The sequence below is a fragment of the Penicillium canescens genome (assembly GCF_028828765.1).
Source record: "Penicillium canescens strain IBT 15451 chromosome Unknown utg000005l_segment0_segment0, whole genome shotgun sequence".
NCBI lineage: Eukaryota > Fungi > Ascomycota > Eurotiomycetes > Eurotiales > Aspergillaceae > Penicillium > Penicillium canescens.
In genome coordinates this window covers 1664617-1688622 of record NW_026703967.1, presented here as the reverse complement: position 1 = coordinate 1688622, position 24006 = coordinate 1664617, and the positions used below count along the sequence as shown (strand labels likewise).

The 24006-nt window shown below is 50.2% G+C and overlaps 12 protein-coding genes across 12 annotated transcripts; 9 read left to right on the top strand and 3 right to left on the bottom strand.

Moving 5' to 3' along the window:
* Positions 1-192: 192 nt before the first annotated feature.
* On the top strand, positions 193-1170 carry N7446_008224 (uncharacterized protein; the record flags this gene model as incomplete). Its single annotated transcript, XM_058516969.1, has 2 exons — positions 193-260; positions 312-1170. 2 exons carry the CDS (start codon positions 193-195, stop codon positions 1168-1170), a joined length of 927 nt encoding a protein of 308 aa, XP_058370615.1.
* A 187-nt stretch (positions 1171-1357) lies between these two features.
* N7446_008223 (uncharacterized protein) lies at positions 1358-2904 on the bottom strand (the record flags this gene model as incomplete). The annotated part of the gene is made up of 4 exons (XM_058516968.1): positions 1358-1552; positions 1617-2697; positions 2752-2800; positions 2862-2904. The coding sequence occupies 4 exons, from the start codon at positions 2902-2904 to the stop codon at positions 1358-1360; spliced, it is 1368 nt and encodes a 455-aa protein (XP_058370614.1).
* A 255-nt stretch (positions 2905-3159) lies between these two features.
* On the top strand, positions 3160-3953 carry N7446_008222 (dolichyl-phosphate beta-D-mannosyltransferase; the record flags this gene model as incomplete). The annotated part of the gene is made up of 2 exons (XM_058516967.1): positions 3160-3260; positions 3320-3953. 2 exons carry the CDS (start codon positions 3160-3162, stop codon positions 3951-3953), a joined length of 735 nt encoding a protein of 244 aa, XP_058370613.1.
* A 189-nt stretch (positions 3954-4142) lies between these two features.
* On the bottom strand, positions 4143-5415 carry N7446_008221 (uncharacterized protein). Its single transcript, XM_058516966.1, has 2 exons — positions 5218-5415; positions 4143-5170 (listed from the first exon to the last, which is right to left on the bottom strand). Exons 1-2 carry the CDS (start codon positions 5269-5271, stop codon positions 4208-4210), a joined length of 1017 nt encoding a protein of 338 aa, XP_058370612.1. The 5' UTR covers positions 5272-5415; the 3' UTR covers positions 4143-4207.
* Positions 5416-5721: 306 nt separating this feature from the next.
* Positions 5722-6600, top strand: N7446_008220 (alpha/beta hydrolase; the record flags this gene model as incomplete). Its single annotated transcript, XM_058516965.1, has 1 exon — positions 5722-6600. The coding sequence occupies one exon, from the start codon at positions 5722-5724 to the stop codon at positions 6598-6600; it is 879 nt and encodes a 292-aa protein (XP_058370611.1).
* An 868-nt stretch (positions 6601-7468) lies between these two features.
* On the top strand, positions 7469-9709 carry N7446_008219 (transcription factor TFIIIC subunit TFC6; the record flags this gene model as incomplete). The annotated part of the gene is made up of 2 exons (XM_058516964.1): positions 7469-8819; positions 8871-9709. 2 exons carry the CDS (start codon positions 7469-7471, stop codon positions 9707-9709), a joined length of 2190 nt encoding a protein of 729 aa, XP_058370610.1.
* Positions 9710-10238: 529 nt separating this feature from the next.
* Positions 10239-11249, top strand: N7446_008218 (uncharacterized protein; the record flags this gene model as incomplete). Its single annotated transcript, XM_058516963.1, has 1 exon — positions 10239-11249. The coding sequence occupies one exon, from the start codon at positions 10239-10241 to the stop codon at positions 11247-11249; it is 1011 nt and encodes a 336-aa protein (XP_058370609.1).
* A 709-nt stretch (positions 11250-11958) lies between these two features.
* N7446_008217 (formin-binding protein HOF1) lies at positions 11959-15036 on the top strand (the record flags this gene model as incomplete). The annotated part of the gene is made up of 5 exons (XM_058516962.1): positions 11959-12001; positions 12052-12156; positions 12211-12857; positions 12908-14813; positions 14867-15036. 5 exons carry the CDS (start codon positions 11959-11961, stop codon positions 15034-15036), a joined length of 2871 nt encoding a protein of 956 aa, XP_058370608.1.
* Positions 15037-15912: 876 nt separating this feature from the next.
* Positions 15913-17346, top strand: N7446_008216 (PP2C family serine/threonine-protein phosphatase; the record flags this gene model as incomplete). The annotated part of the gene is made up of 1 exon (XM_058516961.1): positions 15913-17346. One exon carries the CDS (start codon positions 15913-15915, stop codon positions 17344-17346), a length of 1434 nt encoding a protein of 477 aa, XP_058370607.1.
* A 529-nt stretch (positions 17347-17875) lies between these two features.
* On the top strand, positions 17876-19540 carry N7446_008215 (uncharacterized protein; the record flags this gene model as incomplete). Its single annotated transcript, XM_058516960.1, has 2 exons — positions 17876-18977; positions 19047-19540. The coding sequence occupies 2 exons, from the start codon at positions 17876-17878 to the stop codon at positions 19538-19540; spliced, it is 1596 nt and encodes a 531-aa protein (XP_058370606.1).
* A 777-nt stretch (positions 19541-20317) lies between these two features.
* Positions 20318-20877, top strand: N7446_008214 (uncharacterized protein; the record flags this gene model as incomplete). Its single annotated transcript, XM_058516959.1, is given in 2 exon segments — positions 20318-20373; positions 20391-20877. 2 exon segments carry the CDS (start codon positions 20318-20320, stop codon positions 20875-20877), a joined length of 543 nt encoding a protein of 180 aa, XP_058370605.1.
* A 1282-nt stretch (positions 20878-22159) lies between these two features.
* On the bottom strand, positions 22160-23909 carry N7446_008213 (uncharacterized protein; the record flags this gene model as incomplete). The annotated part of the gene is made up of 6 exons (XM_058516958.1): positions 23514-23909; positions 23046-23463; positions 22556-22826; positions 22458-22500; positions 22302-22404; positions 22160-22230 (listed from the first exon to the last, which is right to left on the bottom strand). Exons 1-6 carry the CDS (start codon positions 23808-23810, stop codon positions 22160-22162), a joined length of 1203 nt encoding a protein of 400 aa, XP_058370604.1. The 5' UTR covers positions 23811-23909.
* Positions 23910-24006: the final 97 nt, after the last annotated feature.

Sequence of the window (24006 nt, the reverse complement as noted above, 5' to 3'; positions counted from 1 at the left end):
AATCAAACTGGTAAAAGAGAAGATATCCTAGAAGATCGAATTAAAAGGAGAGATACAGTGTTGGGCAGTTGGGGTAAACCAGCGGAATCGCCCTGTTGGGAAAAAGCCTCGGGACAGCCTGTACAAACAGTGCAAACAGTAGGTATATCAATCAACGACGCTCGTTCATGTGTTCAGCCAACCCCGGAAAACATGAGCCGCTTACGCCCCGTGGCGGACTCCCTGGAAAATGTGGGATTCGTGTCAAAGGGTGATAAGAAGTGTGTCTGAGATGCGCACCCTCTCAGAACACCACTAATATGCATTCGCAGGCTGCTAGACCCCAAAGTCCAGACCGAGTACTTTGACAAGATAGTCGACCGATATATGCGATTCTGCGCCCACCACTCCAAAGACCTCGATGCTGCACTAGCCTCCCTACCCACAAGTGCCTCAAATGACGCAACCTCCAATCCTCCCGCCGCCCAGCGACCCTCAACATCAACCCCCTCACAGCGGGGTGTCCCGCCCCCGTCAACAGAGCTATCCACACTCCTCCTGTCCCTACGCAAGCTGCGCGAAGCTGTTCTAGCAACAGCCTCAAATACCACGGCCACATTCTCACAACGAGTCCACGTATTCTCGATCCGCTTGTCTATTCTTGCGCATCACCCTCCGTCGTATTTCCCCTCTCTGCGATATAGCCTCGATAAACTACACTCCCAATCACACCCACTGCCAGACTCCGAAGCCAAGGAACTGGTCACTTATTTAATTTTGGATTATGCCTGTCGCCAACAGGACATGGTTGCAGCCTTCGAGCTGCGCGCTCGGGCGCGAAAGGAGCATGCATTCCATTCGCAGACGGTCGATAAAGTCTTGGCGGCCTTGTTGCACGATAATTGGGTTATCTTTTGGCAATTGCACAACAGCGTCGACTCATACACGCGTGCTGTGATGAATTGGGCCTCGGACCGTGTTCGCAGGCACGCACTCAAGGCTGTTGGTAGTGCTTATCTCAACGTGCATATCAGTTGGATTGTGGGTGGTTGCACTGGTGATGAGCGGAGTTGGACGTGGGACAAGTTGGTTGAGGTTGAAAAGCTTGGTTGGGAGAGGGAAGATGACAAGATTATCATTAAACGGCCGCGGCAGCGTGCCCCGCCGAAGCCGGAGTCAACGACGGTATGAGTACATGGAGTTGTGTTCTTCTTTTGGACAAAAGCATCTTGTGGCGTTTGTTTCCATGCATGGCGTTGGTTGGAAGTCTTTGGCAGATTTTATTTTTCATGGTGTATTCATTAGACAGTGTTCAGATTGGCATCTACATGAGATTCAATTCGTTGGCCTCCAGGGCGAATCACTTTAAATTCGAGTGTTATAACTTCAGATCTGAGTTTGGTCGATCTAGATTAGTGTGTCCCGTAACAGGCTGTTTCGAGATCGTATCAGCCAGTTGCCCCTTCATATAACCTGCATTATCGGAGCAAAGTTCGTAGACCGTTGCCATGTTGAAGATCAACCCCGCAAACGAATGGTTGGCCGAGACTTGAGCCTCAAGAATCTGACGGGACTGGAGAAAAGTCAGCAGGTTCGACGACTAGGGTTTCAACGCACCCTTGCAAGTAAGCACATACCTCATCCAGTTGTCCTGTGTAAAGTAGACACACTGCCATGTTCTGAGCTACCAGAGCCCCATCTGTCCGTGTCTTATCTTCGCCAAGGGTGCGCCATTGAGATACAGCATCTGAGTAACGGCCTTCTGCCATGCTCAAAAGAGGCTCCAATAAAGCAGCCTCCTTGGTGTCATTGGAGGCGCCAAATACCTGACTTGCCGCATCAAGGTCACCAATCCGTAGTAGTAACAATGCTCTCCTGAATTTGGTGGTTTCAGTCTCTGGTCCAGGTACCCGCAAGGCCTCGAGAGATCGTCTGGCTGCATCGAAATCACCCATTTCTATCAACGAGTTCACACTTCTGACACCAAGATCTGCCAATCTCTCTCTCCATATTTTCCGCTCATCCTCACTGATTTCGCTCCGCATTATTTCCCTGCGAGCTTCCAAACCAATCTCGTACAGTCCACCAATGCTTCTGCGTGAATCACCAAAGCCAATACTCTGGAGCCGTACGGCCAGGACGCGCAGAGGCCAAGGGACAATGTGACGAGGATCGGGCGCATGAGCATTGGCTTGTTCATTATCAGCATTTTGAACAGCCCCAGGCTTCTCTAGAGTCAGGTCGACATAGTAAAATGCGGAGCTCAAATCTTCGAGAGCTTTTGATTCTTGTGCTGCGAGGACTGTATTTCCCGACAGCTCCAAACATGCCAGTCGTGTGTAAAATAGGGAGAAAATCAGTTTGATATCCGTCGAAGAGATCAAGGATGATGTCAAAATGGCTGCCGCGAAATGCGCTGCGACGAGGAACCGACCCTCAGCCACTACTTTCTCAAGGGTGCTAAGAGAGGTTGACAGGGGTTCTCCCGGATTAAGGATAATGAATTTGGTGCGCAACGGTGGGGGAATATCGATATGGGAGAGAGTGTGGTAGATGTTGTGCCGAAGGAGGAAAGATAGGTCCTTTCCTAATGTTTCCGGTAGATCATCTGGGGCGAGCGGATCTAGCTCATGAAATGATGCCCCGGTGAAACGGTCTGAAGCAAGCATTGATTTGCGTTTGGTTGGCGAAGTGGGTAAGCACGAGGGGGCGAGTGGACTGAATTTTATTAGAATATGGATGTAGCGGTGGAATCCAAGACACAATGCTCACTCATCTGATGCATCTAGAGGACCTCTTGTTGAGCTGCGGGGCCGAGAGGCTGCACAGGCAATCAGTAAGGGGCAATTTGGGAGATTGATGAGGAATGGAGTGGCGCTGACACCTAGAGGCATTCCGGTGATGTTTTTCTGATACTGGATTCATTCTGAAAACTTCCAAATGCGACAGCAGTGAGAAGAGTCCACCTGGGCAAGCTGCGATGAACAAAACATCTGATAAGCTATCGGATTCTGCCAGGGCGGTCGACGCCGGATCTGGCGACTTGGCCGCGATCTGGCGTTGCCGGATGCAACAAGCTGCCATACATTCCCTACTCTTCGCTTCTTTTTCTATTTTCCTTGATCTTCTTGATCTTGTACCGCTCCTTACCTCTTTAATTGACATTTTACGACCTTCAAAATGGGCGCGACTCACAAGTACTCTGTCATTCTTCCTACCTACAATGAGCGGAGAAACCTCCCTATTATCGTCTGGCTGATCCAGAAGACCTTCAACGAGCAGTATGCGCCCATTTCGAACTGAATCTGACAATTAGTAGCTAATCCGTATTTTGTATTAGTAAGTTGGATTGGGAGGTCATCGTCGTTGACGACGGATCCCCTGACGGCACCCTCGAGATCGCGCAGCAGCTCCAGAAGCTCTATGGCAAAGAACACATCATCCTCAAGCCCCGCGCAGGCAAGCTCGGCCTGGGAACCGCTTACGTCCACGGCTTGAAATTCTGCACCGGCAACTTCGTTGTCATCATGGACGCCGATTTCAGCCACCACCCCAAGTTCATCCCCGAGATGATCAAGATCCAAAAGGCCACCGATGCCGACATTGTGACCGGTACCAGATACGCGAACCTCGGAGATATCAAGGGCGGAGTCTACGGCTGGGATCTGTTCCGGAAATTCACCTCGCGCACTGCGAACTTGATCGCCGACGTCATGTTGATGCCTGGTGTGAGCGACTTGACCGGTAGTTTCCGCTTGTACAAGAAACATGTGCTTGAGAAGGTCATTCTCAACACTGAGAGCAAGGGGTACAGCTTCCAGATGGAGATGATGGTCCGTGCTAAGGCCATGCACTACAAAGTTCGCGAGTGTCCGATTACCTTCGTCGATCGTCTCTACGGCGAAAGCAAGCTGGGCGGATCCGAGATTGTTGACTACCTCAAGGGTGTGATGAACCTGTGGCTGAAGGTTTGAAATTGTTCAATGCGCTTTGCCACTGGAAACTGTTTTACGCAAATGGTCCAATTCATCTTGTCTCAAAGTCCAGACCCGATTCATGTCTGGACTGTCTACTCTACTGCCCTGTGCTGTGATATACCCCTTTCTGACCTCTTCGATTTCAAATCCGTGCACTTTTGGGTGGTGTTGAATGACCTGTTTATTGTCCATATCGATTCAATGTTCTCTGTCTTTCGATCACGCATTCTATATCTCTATAATACCACAGCTTAGAGGCTGTGAAGGTATCGTAGAACTCGATCAATAAGCTCCTGTTGACCTTCATCCTTGACATTGTGGCTGGCTCCGACGATCACACCGCTGTTTTCCGTATCCCATGAGCTGCCTCCCGCTTCAGTAGCCTGCTGCCACCTCTGCAACAGTTTCTCTTTGTCCACCCAGTGCGGGCAGTATTCATCATTGCCCGAATACAAAAAAAGTAGCTTGGACTGGATGATTCCTTGCGTACCGATCTTTCCAAACGTCTCCTGCAAGCGCTTATCACTCAAGTCGGAGCTGAAAAGATCATCCTCAGATGGGTGCTCAGGGCTTTCGGGGCTAACCAAACTCAAGAATCGCCGAGCACTCAGCGGCGTGTCGGCAGGATATGAAAGTTTGGCAGTGAGATGCATGGGAAGAACGTTATCGATGTTTTTCTCCGTGTATGGCTGCTTCTTAGCAAAGTCTACAAGTTCATTGTACACCTTCTTGAGCTCATCGGGCTGCGGGGAGTCGGCGATGATTGCTTGGAGACCCTCTCTGTCTGACGCGGGAGCCTGCAGAATAGCGCCGTCGAGTGGAGGGCGAACTTGATGCTGGAGGCCATAGCCAGAGTTGGGTGAATAGAGGTAGTGAAGCACATCTTGGCTACCCGTAGAGTGGCCCATAACTGCGATTTTTGCAGACTTGGCTGGAGCGCCGGGCTGTCGTGACGCCTTGAGGTCGCGAATGAATCGGACGCATTGGCCGAGTTCCTCGACATCGCGATCGAGGCTTCCGACTCCCCATCCTCCGTAGGAAGAAGAGAGCAAAACGGAGAAGACAGACCACTCGGTGTTTTCCAACGCTTGGGCTAGCTTGGAAACATAGGGGACCGTGCAGAATCCATCTGTCAGGCCGCCTACGAAGATCAGGCTGTGTAGCTTGTTGACATCTGATGGTGGGGTGAACTCAAAGGCCACCAGTCTTGGAGCCTGGGGGAGTTAGCTCGATATGTATGGATAGGAGGTGAGATCCTTACATATTCATGAAGGACGCCGGCGTGCGACAGTCCGCGGCTCGCGTGTGAAGACATGTTAGAGATGTTGGTGTTGACAGACTGTGAGTGTCAAAAACGACGGTGGGCGATCAGCAGTTGACGTAGGCGGGGTCGGATCCTCCATGATTTATGTCCTGCGCACTAGGATACCGCTGTCAGGTTTTGCAATCATTCTATGCAAGATAACATTTGCTCACTTATAGTACAGCGGCGCTCACTACTCGTTTTAGGCTTAGCCAGCTTGGAGCTGAGCACCCGCCAAGGGCGATCGCGACCACGGGGATTTCATCAGATGACTCAAAGCGGCCTTGCCTCGTGTTGCTTACAATAAAGGCGTATTCTGCTCACAAAATGCGAAAGCCTCAAATTGCCAGAATAATAAGACGATTTGACATGAACCCGCTCGCAAGGATAGGTCTTCCTCGCCTCAAGAGCATGCAGTCAACATGCCGATACATCAACATAAACTCCAGAGCTGATCAAACAATGCGACTTCCTGACGGTAGGACCTTGGGGTATGCCGAATATGGTCCTGAAACAGGCTATCCATTGATGTTTCTCCATGGCTACCCCCAGTGCCGCTATGAGGGCTCTATCATGGAGGACATTCTTCATCAACGCGGGATTCGTATGATTGCCCCCGAGCGACCAGGATTCGGCCTATCAACAGAACAACCCAATCGACGTATCATGGATTGGCCTGCCGACGTTCAAGCCTTGGCTCGTCATCTTAGTCTCTCCCGCTTCGCCCTGATGGGCGGTTCTGGTGGTGGTCCCTACACATTGGCGTGCGCGCATGCGATTCCCCACGAAATGATGTCCGCAGTCGGTATTCTCGCTGGAGGAGGAAATTGGAAAGCTGGGGCACATCATATGCCTTGGGTATATCGGATATCAGCCCTTGCGGCAAAGTACTGGCCGGCTGGATTACGAGGTTCATTGAGCATTGTGATTTGGATGCTTAGGAACGGACTGACTTCACGAAGGGGGACTCGGTGGCTTGATGGGTATTTGCAAAAGAATCAGGACAAGCATTCCAAGACAATTGAAGAGCGAAGAATGGAGATTCTTCGCGCTTTGTTTGAACCCTTTAAACAGGGCTCTGGCCCTGCAGCATACGAAGCAAAATTATTATCACAAGACTGGGGCATTGAATTTGGAGACATGACATACAACAACCTTCATATCTGGCATGCAGGGAAAGATTGGAATTCACCGCTGCCGATGACAGAGTACTACGTCAAGAAATTGACTAAAAATCCGTCGTTCAAGGTTTACGAGGATGATACACACTGGACGATCCATAGGCATCTGGATGAGATGCTCTCGGAATTGATACCTGAGAACACTATGACGAAAGCCTAAATTGCTACTGCCCTGAACCTAGGCCAAAGCGCAACGACACCCGTTATTGCAGCATATTGTAATGATGCCGTGCCTTGTACACTACAATCTCTACTCAATCTTATGATACTATATCCCAATTTGCTCGTACTTTTAACCGTTTTTGCAGTAATATCCTTGATTTGTTGCTGCATCCATGGAGTAACCCATATACTTGGAGACTGGACTACGTAACAGTGCAACTTTACAATTTCTATCAGAGAGAAGTATCGAACGTCGCTGGATTAGGGCGCTGCTGTCAAACATTCATAAAGATTTGAGTTTCCACATGAGAGACGCAGAGTTGGATATGTATTATATAAGGTCATTATCCCTCTGACTCTGAAAGGTGATATGCAGTTTTGCCCGCCATCATAAGTGATGGATTGTTGCTTGGTGTTGAGGGAAATCTGAGCAGAATGCGATAGGTCAAATGCGCAAGAAATTTGTTTTATAAGGAAATTGCGCTATAATATTGCTTGAAAGTATTGGACCCAGTTATCCACAAAAGGACAGCCAGAAAAAAAAAAAAAAAAAAAAAACAAATACATTGATTGAAGAACTTTTAATGTATTGGGTGTGGTAGACTGAGTGATTTGCGTAGAAGTGGCCGTGAATAAACAATAAAATCAAACATGCACTAACCGTTTTGGGACTGGCGTCACCGCCTTGGCCCTCATCCATTGAAGCTGCACGTCATTCTCTCATATCAAACAGTGGACACTTCAACACACAAAGTCGGCTTTGAAAAGCTTTGGCTAGTCTCTCTGCTCTGCTTGAGCTGCAAGCTACTGGATGGACTCTATGCATGCCCGCCATCGCCGTCTTTGACGCGACGTATCTAACCAAGATGTCATCCTCTCGCAGGTCTGGGCGTGTCACGGGCCCCAAGAAAGTTTACACCCAGGATCCTTTCCATATAGCTGGAATTAGTGATGACTCCGATCAAGGCGGACAAGCAACGTCATCCAAGCGCAAAACCAAGCGCCCCAAGAAAGAAGACTCCCCTTCTGATGAGGAATTTGTTGCCGCCTCTGGCGACGACGCCAACGACAGGATTGATAACGAAGACGACGAAGAAGATGCCGAAGAGGAGATGGAAGAAGCACCTAATGAATCCGATTTCGAAGAAATGGATTTCGATGAACCCAAGGCCGTCCCCAAGAAAGGGAGTAAGGCAGTTCAGCAACGCGACTTGATTTTGAAAAAGCGAAAGACCGGCGGCATAGTCGTGCCAGATATGGACGAGACACACTCTCGTGGTCTTCTTGACCCCAAGGACCATTTGTCAAAAAGTACATATTACAATCTGACATTCGGTGCCGACGATCGTGACCTGATCGCAGCCATCTATTTCCGTGGCATATGGAACAAGGGACGTGACTCGATCTTTCCAACTCGCACTACCTTGGAAGGACCCAGACCGGATGGACATGTCTATGGACCAACGCACGGTGTCCACCCAGACGACGTGAAGAGGGAAAGCACGCGCGGATGGGACTGGTACTATAGCAAAGAGCCCGGAGAGAGATTCCGGAAACGACAACGCACTAAGAAGATTGAAGAATCAGCAGCTCGCCAGAAATACTTGCCACAACCAAAGGACCGGCATCACGACATTCTTCTGGGGCCCTATGACAACCAGCAGCTTTTCAGCCTGGAATACCATGAGTCCTTTGATTATGGCAAAGTCTGGGGAGAAAGGCACGCTAAAACAAATGAGCCAGAAAGGAAAACGAATAAAATTCGAGAGGGATGGATTCTTAACATGGGCCATAAGATCCATTGCATGGCTTGGGCTCCGAACCACGACGGTCTCGCCCAGTACCTTGCTGTGGTTGCACCAATTACTGAAGAGCAGAAGGACCAGTACAAAACTGATAGAAGTGAACCTCTTTCATCACTCAAACCCTCGCCGCCTTTTCCTTGCGCGCTCCAGATCTGGGAATTCAAAGCCAAAAAGAGTGGTACCTCGACGAGGACTCTTGACATGGAATGCAAACCAAAGTTACGACAAGTCCTATGTGCTGATTGGGGAGATCTGAGGCGGATGTCTTGGTGCAGACTGCCTAGAGAAAAACGGGACGAAGATGACGAAGAGGCAACAAAGTTTATCGGGCTACTAGCAGGGGTTTGGACAGACGGAAAATTCAGAGTTTTGGAGATCAAATTACGCCGAGGGTCGAAAGAGACAGAATACAGTGCGTGTTTATTCACTCAATTGGTGGAGTCCACTAACACGCAAGCTCCAGTCAAACTCCAGTCACCCGCTTTTGAAGCAAAACCACCCAACACAATCTGCACATGCGTCACTTGGTTATCTCCTAGTGATATTGCAGTAGGCTGCAGCAATGGATTTGTGGCTATTTGGAACATTGGATCCTCTGCAACTGAACCACTTCCCTTCTTCTATCGACCAATTCACTCAACATACGTGTTGGACATCACATCGGTGTATCCAAACCATCCTCACCATATGATCACTATATCCATGGACGGTGAAACTTATATGTGGTCTATCCTCGATCCCGTGGCCGATAAAGTCTCAACAGTCCGCATGCGAATGCCATCCCCCAACATCAGCTATTCCCCCATCCTTCAGTCCGCCGTTTCCGGCGACGAACAGGAATACGCCCGCATCATTCCAATCCGACGATTCTTTACAAGTAATGGCATAGGCAGATTCTCCAGCAACGTCTCGGCCATGGCTCCATGTAGTTTCTCGCACCCCTGCGTCCTGTATGGGAGCGCCGCAGGGGAGGTGTTAGGAACCAATCCTTTCCGCCGGGTGGTCTACAACAAGGAGCAAGTGTGGCAGCAAATGTGGTTCACACATGAATGGGTCCCAAGCTCGAAAGCCGACACTGCAGGCACCAGCCGATTTTTCGATGGATACCGGGCAGAGAGCCCGAAACTGGCCAGGCACATGACTAGCGACACTAAGCCGATCACTGGCATCCCTACCTCCACAATCTACGAAGAAGGCACTCACGTCACAGCCCTCGGGTGGAACCCCAACCCTTCGTGTTGTGCGTGGGCAAGTGCAGCGCTGGGGAGTGGGCTGGTACGAGTGGAGGATTTGGCTATCTAGGTAGAGTCCTGCCGCAGCAGCTAGGCAGTAGTCACAGAAATAATAAGATATGCTTATGTTGGCGTGTAGATCAGGGTCATTCCCTCATCATTATGATTCTAGAGGTTCTAAGAAAAGTAACTAGGCGACAGTGAAACACGACGTTGTGTCAGAGTGGATCCCCCAGCCACACCACTGTGGTTACATAATGTCGATCATCCACGCTATCCGGCAGCGTGGTTGGCACATCCGTGGATCCGGGTGGGGCTCAATTTAGGCATAAAGTAGAGGCTGGTCTGAGTCTGTATATCCCCAGCCATCCCAGCCGCCTATTTTTGGCCCAATGGCAGGAAGATGGCCGAAACCGCCAATATGATTCATGGATTGAGATTATCTTCTTTCAACTTTTAAACCCTCTACTGCTGCTTTCCTCAACTCTCCCATTCACTCCATCTCTACTCTCCATCTCCATTGTTTACATTTTGCAATCCTTCAATCTTAGTCCATTTTCTACATCGATTACCAGCGAAACTTCTTCTATCTCTTCATAATGCACTTCTCCACCGCGGCGCTCCTCGCCTTTTCTTCCATCAGCGTTACCTATGCTGCTCCTTTCGCAAACACCCAGAATGAAGACCTGTCTCGCCGCAAGGCAACCTACGATGTCGTCAATGTCGACGGAGGATCTTCCTCTTCTGCCGTTCCTGAGATTGACACTGTCTTTGAAACATCAACTGTCACTGCTCCCGGTGCCAACCCTGTGCCTGTGACTGTCACTGTTACCGCCACTCCTTCGAGCTCCTCTATTGCTCGCGTTACCAGCTCCACTCCCTGCTACGAGACTCCCGCTCCACGTACTGATATTCCCCTCCCATCCATTGCTCTCCCGGAATCTGGATCGAACTCTTTCTTCCGCCGTGGCCTAAGAGCCGCTGGCCAGCCTGCTCTCTTTGCCCGCGAGTACGCTAGCTCTGCTTCCAGCTCTGCCTCTGCCTCTGCTTCTCTCTATGCCCGCGAGTACCCCCAGCCATCCAGCACCGGTGCTCTCTATGTCCGCGAATACTCTACTTCGTCTGCTTCGCCCACAGCCTCAGCTTCGGCTTCGGCTTCCCTCTATGCCCGCCAGTGGGCTACCGCCTCCCCATCCTCTTCTGTCTCCCTTGTCCCCAGGCAGTTTGGTGGCTGGTACTCCTCGACTCCCTCCCCCACTGTGAGCGTGCCCGTCTCCGCTACTCCTCTGGTTGCCCGTCAGTTCGGCAGTGGATACTCCAGTAGCGTGCCTGCGTTCTCTTCCGCCACTCCTTCCAGCTCGGCCGCTCTGGTTGCCCGCGGCTGGTACTCTTCTGCCTCCGGCACTCCCTCTTCCAGCGTAACCCCAACTTCGGCTGTCCCTCTTGCTGTCCGTGGTGAATTCGGCTGGTACTCTCCCATCGCCGGTACCTCTTCCGTCGCCACTCCTACCGCTTCGCCCTCGCTTGTGGCTCGTCGCTTCGGCAGCTGGGCCTCTTCCAGCGTCTCTACTCCCGTCTCCAGCGCTTCTGCTACCCCCGTTGCCTACTAAGATAGATCACACGCAGCTATCTGTTTTATCATGAAATGGCGCATGCATGACTTTTCATGAACTTACGAGATCTTTATTATGGATCGACATGACTGCGAACACGAACCATATTTTGCCATCCTTTGAATATGAACATGGACTGGCTTGTGAATAGATTGACCTACCCCCATCACGGATTTGGGGGCGCATACTCGACTGGCGTTTTTATCGGAGCGTTTTTTTTGAAGAAACTACGATTCATCATGTATATTCCTTTTCCCCTGGGTTATGGGATGATTTGTTTTTGATTTGGGCTACATAGACTGTGACTGATTATTTTACGAGCCCTCGATTACATAGATAGGTTGCACGAACAAATGAACAGAATGAAATGGAAATATTTTATGAATACCACTTTTCTGGTAATTTAATTGTAGACAAGAGTAACTAAAGCAGCTTTCCATCTTAGGCAGAAATTAACTTAAGTTAGGGCCGAGTGGCTGGGATTATGTAATAGGGTGCATGACAGCTGCGCGGTGGTTGCCCCGAGAGACGCGCCAGTAAACAGTACATCCCTCCGGCCACCTCCAACCTCGACACATTGCGACCTCCAAGGGTCTCTTTTGTTGTTTCTTATCGCACAGTCTCATTGTTCTGTTTCTTTTCCTTTTATCGGTCATTTCCACACCTTTCAAATTGAGCAAAGGCGGGCCGAGGCTCAACTTCAATCATGCCTGGGACGGTGGCAGACGGACCTACGGTCTCCATGTCTTGTATGCTGTTCTCCATTATTATTCCTTGTCACGCGTTAACGATCCTCTAGTTGCGAATAACTTCTGGGGTAAAGATGATGCGGGACTTCAGCCTATGCTGGACCGCATGCATAGTTCAAAAGTTACAAATGATGAATTGAAGGTTTTCTATAACCGTATGTGGCATGCATCACAGCCGCGAGATTTTTCAATACTGATATTGCTTACAGTTCGAGCTTCTATTGAAGATGAATACGCCCGCAAACTCCAGGCTCTCTGCCGCAAGTCACTCGGCTCATCTGAGACAGGATCGCTCCGGAACTCGCTCGATGTGGTTCGTGGGGAGACAGAGGCAATTGCCAAGGCACACGCGGCAATCGCAGGACAAATGAAAACTGAACTGGAAGAGCCACTAGCTGCGTTTGCCAGTGGTATCAAGGAGCGACGGAAGATCATTCAACAAACCATTGAACGCCTTCACAAGACTAAAATGCAACAGACGGCGGCTGTCAACAAAGTACGCATCCTTCCGGTAACTTGGTGGAACAATGAGCTGACTATTCAGACACGCGATCGTTATGAACAGGATTGCCTTCGCATTAAAGGATATCTGGCGCAGGGACATATGGTTATGGGACAAGAAGAGCGCAAGAACAAAGCCAAGCTTGAGAAGACCCAAATTCAGCTCGCGTCCAACAGCAACGAATATGAAGCCGCCATTAAACAACTGGAGGAAACTACTGGACGTTGGAATAAGGAGTGGAAGTCTGCTTGTGACAAGTTCCAAGACTTGGAAGAGGAGCGTCTCGACTTTACGAAGAGCAGTCTGTGGACATATGCGAACATTGCCTCGACTGTTTGTGTCAGCGACGATGCTGTATGTTTGTTCTCCCCATATCTAATTTTCTATGTTGACATACGATATAGTCTTGCGAGAAAGTCCGTCTTTCATTGGAAAACTGCGAAGTGGAGAAGGATATTCTCGCCTTCATTAAGGCGAGCGGAACTGGTCAGGAGATCCCAGACCCTCCTCGATTCATCAACTTTTGCAAAGACGATGATACTGGTTCTGAGATGGATGAGGCCGAGGGCTACTCGGTTGCCCAGTTCCAGCGCACCATGAACCCTGCATTCCGTACATCATCTCCCCAGCCCTCGACCTTCGAGTCTCACAACGACCCGCAGTCTGAGCTTGCAGCTCATATGGGCCACCCTGCTCCTCCCGTTAATGAAGTGCCGATTCCGCAACCTGCCTCTCAGCCTGCGCCTTTGGATCTCCGTCGTGGAGGTGCGCCGCCCCCGAACTATGACCCCGAGCGACATGGAGAGATTGGAGCCGTTCCCCACAACGCATACCCTACAGATGGTATGACCATGTTCTGTCGTGCCGGACCCCCATCGGAGCGCAGCTCGGCAGCCAGCGCCTATCGCCCATCTAGCCGCGACTCTCAAAGCGAAGTTTCGAACCCTACCTCTATGTCTAGTGTCGAAGCAACGCCTACCAAGAAGTCCATCCCGAAGCCAACAAACAGTGCGCCACTTCCAAGCTCCTTCGAAGACAAGCAGTCACCATCGCCAAAGAAGAAGAGTGCATTCTTCAGCAACAGCCCCTTCCGTCGCAAGAGCCGCCATGATAAAGAACGACCTGTTATTCCTTCGCAGCCAGCTATGTCCCCACAGGCCGCGCCTCGAAGTGGATGGGACTCGCCAACTGCACAAATGAGCCCGACTAAGCCCATTAGCCCTCCCAAACAGATGAGTCCGCCTAAGCAAACGAGTCCGCCCAAGCAAATGAGCCCACCAAAGCAGGTCAGCCCCGCCAAGCCTCCAGCTGGTCCACCTCCTTCGGCAGCACCTCCTACTCGTATCTCTGCAAGCCCGGAACCTGTTGACCCCCGAGCCAACTTCCAGCTCAACGTCGGTAACAACGTATTTGACGTTGCTTCTCCTGAGAAAACCTCGCCAAGTAAGGGGGCTCAGACAGCTAAGGCTCCCGAAGATGACTTGGATCCCATGGCACGTGCTCTGTTTGAATTGAAGACAAATGGAAAGCAGTCAGCAACTCGAGTTTCCGCTGACAGATACGCTGGTATCTCCACCCCTAACCCATCTGCGCCTTCTTCTCAGTATGGTGGTAGCAATGCCAGTGGTACAGCGCCTCCGGCTTACAATGACCCTGCGGTTAAGCGACTTGGAGCACCCCAGCCCGCCTTCACAGCCAAGCAAATGCAGAAGACGACCCAAAAATACACTGGTCAAACCCAGACCATGCTTCGGGGTCAAAATAACAGCATGGGATCCAGGCACAGCGGTCAAACCCAGGAAGTCCCTCGTGCCAGATCACCCGCACCAAGACGGAGCGCCAGTCCTCAGGTTGCGCCTCGGGCTGCATCTCCACGTGTGGATACTCGCATGAGCCAGAACAGCAGAGGAGCAAGCCCAAGCCCGGCCTCCTACCAGTCCAACAGCATGCGAAGCCAGTACAGCCAGTCGCCCACTCCTCGTCGCGCTGAAAACCCACCCTACTCTCCCAACGACTTCCAGAGAAGGCCCTCGCCCGCCATGAGCCACCGTGCGGTGTCTCCTCAGCCTCAGTTCCGACAGCAAACTCGTCCCTCCAGTGCCGGTGGAATGGAATTGCAATTGTCTGGAAACCATGGTGATATGTACGGTGCTAGCAGCCCTGGTGGATATGGCTCGGCCCGGTCGAGCGGTCGCCCCTCATCTACTTATGGTGACGGCCCGCCTATTGGCAGATCCCGGAGCCGCACTCTGGCTGTTGCAGAGCCCGGACGCAAATTCAGTCGTGATGGCCGTCCCATCCTGCATTTCGGTAAGTTTTATCTGACTCCTGATTATAGGATATCATTATCTAACTCCTCACAGCTCGTGCCATGTACACTTACAATGCCGCAATCCCCGAGGAGCTCGGCTTCGGCAAGGGTGATGTCCTTGCTGTTCTTCGTCTCCAAGATGATGGCTGGTGGGAAGCCGAAGTCACCAATGCCCGCGGCCACCCCGGTCTCGTGCCGAGCAACTACCTGCAAATCATCTAAATACCCCCTCGATCTCACGACCCGCCACGACCCTCACAACGATTGTCCTGACGGAGATACTCTTTCTCATGTTCTCATGTAGATACCATGCTTTCGTCAACCCTCTTTGCACATTCACGGTCCTTTTTTTAACTCTACCCTATTCTTACCTTTCGTTCTCAACATGGTGCTACAGTCTCGTCTCGACATCACGAACAGCTCGTTCAATCATGTTATCCTGTTCTTACGGATGTTTTTGGAAGCTTTAGCGCGCGTGTTTTGGGATTCCTTTTTGGTATTGCGCTTCGTGTCAATTTGTTGGATTTTCATTTATTTTCTCTTTGTGGGATCTTTTCGGATGAAATTGTATGATGACGGATCTCTGGCTATGGAGACTTTTTTTGGGGCCTGTGATCGACCTTTCTTCGCTTTATCTCTTTACTTTTGATCACTGATGGACTAATGTTGGACGCTCATTCACTTTTTTTTATGGAGGATATGATGTGACTTGTTCTAATCGATGCCCTTTTCTTCTGTGATTTTACTCTGGTTGGTGGTGTGTAAGCTGTAAGCGGATAATCGTGAGGATACAAATTGAATGCACAATCACGTGTGTGCCTTTTCCTATCTAACAGCAACCATATACCTCGTAATCTGTAGAAATTCTTGTATTCAACTCATTTGCTTCGACCCAGGTCTATCTGTGATAGTGGTTTGTTTGGAAGTAGGGCTAGGTGGAGACCGGGATACTGCATGTGGCCAATCATGCTCAGGTGGCTTTCCACTGTTGACCCCTTGGAGTCCAAGTACAAAATTGCACTCCTCCTGTAACCGCATCTGGAGACACCGCTCAGGTGTGCCTTTATGTTTTGCCGTAGCTCTCTCCGTTACTTGAAGATGTTTTTATCCGGCCTTACTCGAGCCCGTCCAGGTCGCATGACCCCGTCTATCTTACGGACACCGACTAAACGATTTTACTCAAAACCCAGCTCATCTTTCACTCTGGACTCTGCTTCCAACATGAAGAAAATATTTGTGACCGCTGGTGTTGCCAGTACAGCTGGCCTATTGTGGCTGACCACCACTCAGGAGGAGATACCGCGTATCAACTGTCCCCCAGCTGAGCAGATAGTGACCGAGCCGGGTCCTTCGAAAGAGCAGGTTACACACATTCTATATAAGGGTGCCTGCTCATATCAATCCAAAAATGTCCCCGGTGTCAACAGATACGACGTCAATCAATTGGCGTCTAACAGCCCTTGCGAGGACCGATATATCCACGGCAAGCTGTCTTCCCCGTGGGACGATGGAAAAGAATGGATGGCCTGGGCTGTGTTTGATGGCCACGCAGGATGGCAAACTGCAGATCTTCTAACAAGGAAACTTTTACCTTTCGTGCGTCGATCTCTGCATGAAGTCAAGTCACAATCAAACGAGAAATCAGTGCCAGACGAGCTGGTTCAACAAGCCATAATGAAAGCATTCGTGGACCTCGACGACTTGATTGTGAAAGAAGCTTTGACAACATCCCAAAGCGGCGAATCCCTGCAAGACAAGATCAAGAAATTAGCCCCCGCTTATGCTGGCTCCTGTGCCTTGCTATCTATGTATGAACCAGCTACTAGCACCCTGCACGTGGCATGCACCGGCGACTCAAGAGCAGTGTTGGGACAACAAAGGCCAGATGGCAGCTGGGAGGCAATTCCCCTATCGATAGACCAATCCGGCCGCAACGACGAAGAGATCGCCCGGCTCTACAAAGAACACCCGGGTGAAGAAGACATTGTGAAGGATGGCCGGGTGCTGGGAATCATGGTCTCACGAGCTTTCGGCGACAGTCGGTGGAAGTGGTCTTTAGATTTCCAACAAGAGATGAAACGCAGGTTCAATGCTCCCTCGCCCTTGACGCCTAGGTACGACGTTCGCACGCCACCCTACCTGACAGCCGAGCCGGTCGTGACCAGCACTCGTATCGACCCTACCAAACCTTCGTTTTTGATTATGGCGACAGATGGGTTGTGGGATACACTTTCTAGTCAGCAGGGTGTGGACTTGGTCGGCAAATGGCTATCGGGCGACGACGGGAAGAGAGTCAAATCGCCAACATACGAGCCGTTTGACTTTGGTCGGTTCCGGGAAGGGGTGGATTGGAGGTTTGTAGAGGAACGAACGACCGTCCAGGATGACAATGCCGCTGTGCATCTGACGCGTAACTCCCTTGGTGGAAATCATCATGAGTTGATCGCTGGCCGGCTTGCCTTTGACTCTCCGTTTTCTCGCCATTTGCGAGATGATATTACTGTACAGGTGGTTTTCTTTAACAAGGACTGAAAGAGAAGAGAATTAGCACCTCAATACGAAAGTCTCTCAGTGAATTTCGATCTTGGAGAGTTTTTACCTTCTCATTACGAGGTTGACGGTAGGACCGGGCCGTTTTGCCGTAATATCCGGAGTTTAGCCTTGGTCTTATGGCTCCCTCTGCATGGTAACTTATGTATAGATGATAGAAGGAAATCCTAGCATGAAGACATGAAGAGTGATCCAGATTGCTCTCGATATTTTTTCCCCTTTACCTTCCGAAACTAACCTTCATTGATAAAGGCAATCAATGAACAAGACCCTATTGCCATCGGGTAGTAAGCCTTGCCATTACCCCAACTGACTCCTGTGAGCCAGTTGCAGGAGGGGTAACCCTGGTCATCACGCGAGGCGTGAGGCAACTCCAATAAATCTCCCAAAGGACTATTCCTTCCCCATCAACTCTGACCCCTCCCTGGCAACCATTCGGTATACTATACACTGCATAACCCCATCAATATTACAACACCTTCTACACTAACGACAACGGAACTTCCGTGGAATGCCGACCGCGACAGAGACTCCAGGTTCCCCAGCGGCAACGAGGCCATCGCGAGAGCAGCTCGAGATTGAAGATGTTCTCGTATATCCCACCGGGTTCAAGCGAGGGCTCGTCATCTTCTCAATTCTCCTCTGCGTCGTCTTTGTCGGCCTCGACATGACCATCGTCGCGGTGGCCGTCCCCAGCCTCTCCAACCAGTTCAAGCAGCTAAACGACATTGGATGGTACTCAGCATCCTATCAGCTGATCGCCAGCAGTTTCATCTTCTTCTTCGCCCGGCTGTACACCGTCTTCCCCATGAAAACCATCTTCCTAGTATCCATGTTCCTCTTCGAGCTCGGCTCGCTCCTCTGCACCGTCGCCCCGACCAGCGCGACGTTCATCCTGGGCCGCGCCATCGCAGGCCTAGGCAGCAGCGGTATCCAGACAGGCAGCATTGTACTGCTGACCAGTCAGCTGCCCGTGCACAAGCGGCCCTTCTGGACCGGGTTAGTAGGTGCAGGCTCAAACATAGCCATGGTGATCGCTCCCCTGATCGGCGGCGTGCTAATCGACGCCTTTTCCTGGAGGGCCTGTTTCGGAATTAACCTGCCCATCGGGGCCATCGCAAGCGGGTTCATCGCATACGGGTTCCAAATGCCAGCGAACCCCCCACATGAAGCCGGGTTGCCCGTGGTGGAAAAATGCAAGCGGCTCGACATCCCGGGGACGCTGGTATTCGTGCCTGCCATCGTCTGCCTACTAATCGGGCTGCAATGGGGCGGCATCAAATACGGCTGGACCAATGCGCGGATCATCGTGCTGCTGGTACTCTTTCCCGTCCTCATTGGCGTCTTTGCGTTCATGCAGCATCGTAAGAAGGAAGATGCTACCCTCCCCCCGCGCATCATGACGCAGCGCAGTATTCTGGCTGGGGCTTGGTTCAATGCTTGCAGCAATGGTATCCTTGCCGTTACTGAATACTATATGTCGATCTACTTCCAGGGGGTGCGCGGGTTTAGTGCTACGAAATCTGGCGCTATGGGCTTGCCGCTCTTTGCGGGCATGGCTGTGACTGCCCTCATTGCCGGTGCAGGGACCACATGGATGGGCTATTATTACCGTAAGTAGCAGCACATTCCATTGGAATCCGGGATGAAAAGGCAACTAACAATATCTATATTTACTACAGCTTTTATGCTCATCAGCTCTGTCATCACGCCCATCGCCTGCGGACTGCTCACCACAATCGAATACAATGACACCCTGGTTAAAATCATTCTACTCATGGCCTTTCTCGGCGCCGGCGTGGGCCTGGGTCTTCAAGCGCCAGTGTTCGCTGTGCAGACCGTTCTCCCAGACAAGGACATTGCCACCGGGGTTGCAATCACCGGGTTCACAGGGCTCCTCGCATCTGCGCTTTTTGTCTCGGTTTCTGCTGTGCTGTTTCAGAGCCGACTGGCCATCGAAGTGGAACGGTACGCGCCGGGGACTGACCGGAGCATCTTTGACCACGGAGGTCTGGTGGATGTGAGGGAGCAGATCGGGTCTGCTAGACTCGGTGCTGTGCTTTCTGGATATGATGAGGCGGTGATTCAAACGCTGTATATCCCTGTTGCGTTGGCTTCCTTGTCGATTTTGGCGAGTGTGGCAATGGAGAGGAGGAGCGTTAAGAAGACTCAGTGAGATTCTTTTCCTCCCTATCAATATGCAATACGTTGCTGGGCATTATTTGGATATAAATATATAAGGTACCATCTACAGACGGAATATCATAGATACAACAACCTCTTCTTCAACATATGCTCCGTTTTAGGGTAAGGAAACGGCAATAGCACAGCTAACATTGTATGCGCTACGCTCGATATAAATGTAAACATCCCCATTCCCTGATATACTATGAACATACTCCATACATATCATTGTTGTTAATATGCCCCTTGTTGGCGGTTGTTCTCTTCATCGTTGGTTTGTTGTTAGGGTTAGGGCGAGGTGAGATGATAACTTAGGGCAACAATGTTGTTACGTAAGAATCATCCTCATACTTCTCCAAAAACCAAGTCAAAAAATCAACTAAGTCACCTCATATCATAAGATTTGCTGATATTACTATGCAATGTCATTTTCCATTTACACCCACAGCCAAGTAAAGTAGATATATATTTAGATGGTCAACCTATCATTGATATAAATTAACCCCCAGAGGTTCCTATCTAGTCATTGCTAACATGGTCACAGAGTAATTAGTATATCAACCTAGTACGACTTCCAGGATTAACATTGTATAGTAAAATATCCACTATCAATATTATCGTCAATCTTGTGATCGGTGTCACTACTATAAGGTCCGATGCACCAAGAGGACCGATAGCGGACCCTACTTACGATGCCAATGTGCTGGGGTAGAGTGCGTGCAGACATCGGCGCCCAGATCCCGCACGCAGGAGAGTATAGTCTCCCCCAATGGATCAGGCCAGAGGAGAGTTCGGTCTCGACCGACATCCCATACTCAGACCCCGGTACATGCATGTTCAAGCTCGGGTGTTGAAAGAGACGAAGACACCGTGGCTGGCTATGGGACTGCTCACTCCTGGGGAGGTCATATTGTGAGTGGGCAGGGATACGACTGGGCCTGCTCCCTTGGGCAACAGCAGGTTACTGTGACTAGCGAAAAGCAGAGTGACAGTTGCCAATTTGGGTTCGCTTCGCACTCTGCTGCAGCATCAGCACTATTTGAAACTGGACTCGTCAATCATGCTGAAACTGCTGACGGAGGAACTCCAATGTTTGTGCCGTTTGCCGTATCGCAGGGGTATAATAGTGCGGTCAACAATCCTGAAGCTTTCCATCATACCCATACCTCCGGTCAGCGTCCTCTCAACTATCGCCAGATGAGTCACCATAGGCATAGACCTGGAACGGGTGATAAGACTGAAAATGCCGAAGAATGCATGGACGGCTCTTTCAATTGCATCTCGACCTATACAGGACTCGGACTGGCTCCGTCGAAGCCAGTCAGATGATTCAGTTCTCGCAGTCCTTTTTTATTTTCCATTATCCACAGCGATTACACAAATAGTATGGCCTCTCCCAGAACAGGAAGCTCTGACCTTGTCAACCCATGCTCGCGGCCTTCTACTACCTTCCAAACCCACACAACGCAGGCACTAGACGACGCATGTGCAACGGCAATACTCGTAATTTCCTGCTACAATCAGTTCCTTTCACTGTACCTCGAATTCATCCGAGGGCTACAACATTCCCCCTTCTCTTGCTCTGTCTCAAGTTTTCTCAATACCGGCATCGGGACCTCACTTCTTCTTCTTCTTCCACCTCCTTCAACTACCGAAATAGTAGACTCGATAAAGAAGCAACTCGCACTCCACTTGCTGAGTCCGGTCAGACAGTCAACGCATACATATATCACACTATGCTTGAAAGAAGGAGGGCGTTTGACTAAGCCCGGATCGTGTAGACTTGGAGAAGAGCAAGCGCAGTGCGGCTTTACGCAGGCAACCGAACCCTTCGCGGTGGGTTTGTCCACTCTCAGCGAACAGGAGACGCAGCTAGACAAGGAGTTAGGCAGAATATCCGAGTAGCGCAACCCTTCATTTAGAAATACCGTACCCGATGACCAAGGATATATACGCCGCGGTCAGAAGTATATAAGTCCAGTACCCGCCGGCCTAAGAACGGCATTACTACTACCGAGTGGGATCTAGCTATTATTTAATAGTCGCTCATATATATGATCGTAGTTATATACAATGATATCTAAGATAAAGAGACCTATGTGAGATTAGAATATTCGATCCTTCCGTTCCCTAAACACGCCCCTGTGTCCTTCCAATGTATCACAAGCAGATCCTAGCTTGGCTCTAAGCAGATGTAGACCTAAATTGGTGAATGCAGCATTTGATGCCAGGCCATGGGAAGTATAGATCGAATGCTCAAGAAAAATCTTGTTGCTATTGCTAGCTGTAGTCATACCTCAATGTTTTGCTTTCCCTGGGACAGTTTAAAATTATTGTCCATTACAATTGTAGAATCCGAACAGAATTTATCAGGTACGACTTCTGGTGCCATGGACCAGAGTAAGATATTCAACCCAGCAATAAGATAATACATTCAAATCTACAAGAAGCATTATACAGACAAAATTATTCACAGAATCAAGCACAAGCTGTACATGAAGAAAGACCAAAGCAAGCAATCATTGGCAAGTGGGGTATATGAAGAATAGACATGCTCCTCCGCCGTTTGAATTCAAATACATGCAGAAACCGAAGAAACAATTACTTCTGCTCATTCATCATCAACGAAAGAGTTGGCCAGTCGACCAAAGATAGGAACCTCGAAGTGGTCCAAGGTGTCGACTATAAATGAGTGATTAGTATTAGGTATCTGATTGATGCCACTAGAAGATATTGTTTAGAGGCAGACTCACCGTCTTGATAGGCATGCATGCCGAGGAAGCCAATGAGTAGAAGGTCGATGATGAGAAGTGTCCATGAAAGGAAGCTGGACCAGCAGAAGAGGAGGTGAACGACCTGTGTTACAAATATAAGCAAATATGCGACCGGGAGGGCAACAAAAGACTCACAAACATGGTAGCGAATAACATGCTCGACTGCCAAGCATGGAACCTACAAAGAAAATTAGCATACTGTTCAGTAGAGAGACCCGATGTCTGGCACATACCGCACGTAGTCACTGTTGTGCTCAATAAGCAACAATAGTACACCTCCGACCGGGGGCAGAAGTAAATAGGCTAGCATAGCCTCCACCTCAATTCGGAGGGGGAGACTTGTCTCAAAAGGCCCTGGAGTCGCAACGCCCGCGCCGGGGTAACTGTGACTGGTGAATACATTCACATGTGCATCGAGCGAAGCTCGCGGGGAGCGGAGGTTTGGAGACACGCGATAGCCATCATTTGGAGGAGATAGAGCACGCTCAATATCTGGAGATTCGTCTTGGTAGGGAGCGAAATTCATGATGCGTAGGATGAAGTGAGCAGAGTTAGGGGAGGAGAACTATTCATGTCGGGGTAAATCCTTATCGTTATCGGACACGCGACGCGTTGGCCTCAGGCGAAAAGGGTATATTGATTTTCGATTATTTTCATAATTGGGCATGAACAAGTCATATGATACATAAAAAGCTACAAATATTATTCAAGGCTTCCCCCGACTGCGTGAGATTCCACTTCCCCGCGCGATCCCACTGCCTGCCCGACTGGTTGCCGAGGAGCCTCGGGTTGCCGTTCGCGATGTACTACTGACACTCGGGGTTCTGCCCAAGCCAGTGCTTCGAACTGTACCTCTGGTGGTTCCCCGAGTGCCCCGAGTGCCCCTTGTAGCCTGTGTGCGTCTCGATTCCATTTCCTGCGCTTTGCGTGCTGCTGCCTCTCTTTGTTGTTGAAGTGCCTGTTCACGTCTCTCCGCTGCTTGCTGCCTTTGGATCGCTTCGTTTTCGATATCGGCAACATCCTGGGTAGCACCTTGCCAATTGGGGTTAAGGATCAATCGCTGGTTATGCTCGGTTTGAGAGAGAATGCGGGTCCAAGTATTTAGGAGGGTGGATGCCGAGGTGACCGTTCGCGATACCGTCTAGATGTGGTTAGAAATGGTTCTGGTGGTGTAAAAGAAAAGCATAATACCTCCATATTTCCTTTTGCAGAGTCAAGGCTACTCAATAGTCCTTCAATAACTTCGTTGATGTTCCGCACACCCTGCAATTCGGTGTGGAGTGCGGCTTCTCGCGCTTCTTTGCGATCGAATAGAGGATCCCCACTATCATGGGAAGCTCGAGGTTCCGGTGTGATTTTTTTGTCAGAGGGTGGGGAGTCGAATTTCTTGTGTGCTCCACGCTTTGAGGGAGAGTTCCAAAGATCCTCTGTGTCGTCATCTGATAGCTGGAGTCTCTCCATTTCCTCTGCTGTGCTGCGGAATGCCATGTTGATTTTGTGCCGGGGACTGCTGTATGTACAGTTTCGATGGGCACGATGCCTCAGTAGGTTCTGGTTGCAGGAGCGAATCAAGAGAGCTCAGTAGATTGAATTAAAAATCCACAAAACGAAGAAAAGAACGAAATAGGAAGAACGTCAACAGTCAGTCGCGGGGCTTTCAGCCACCCCATTTATCGGGCGGTGA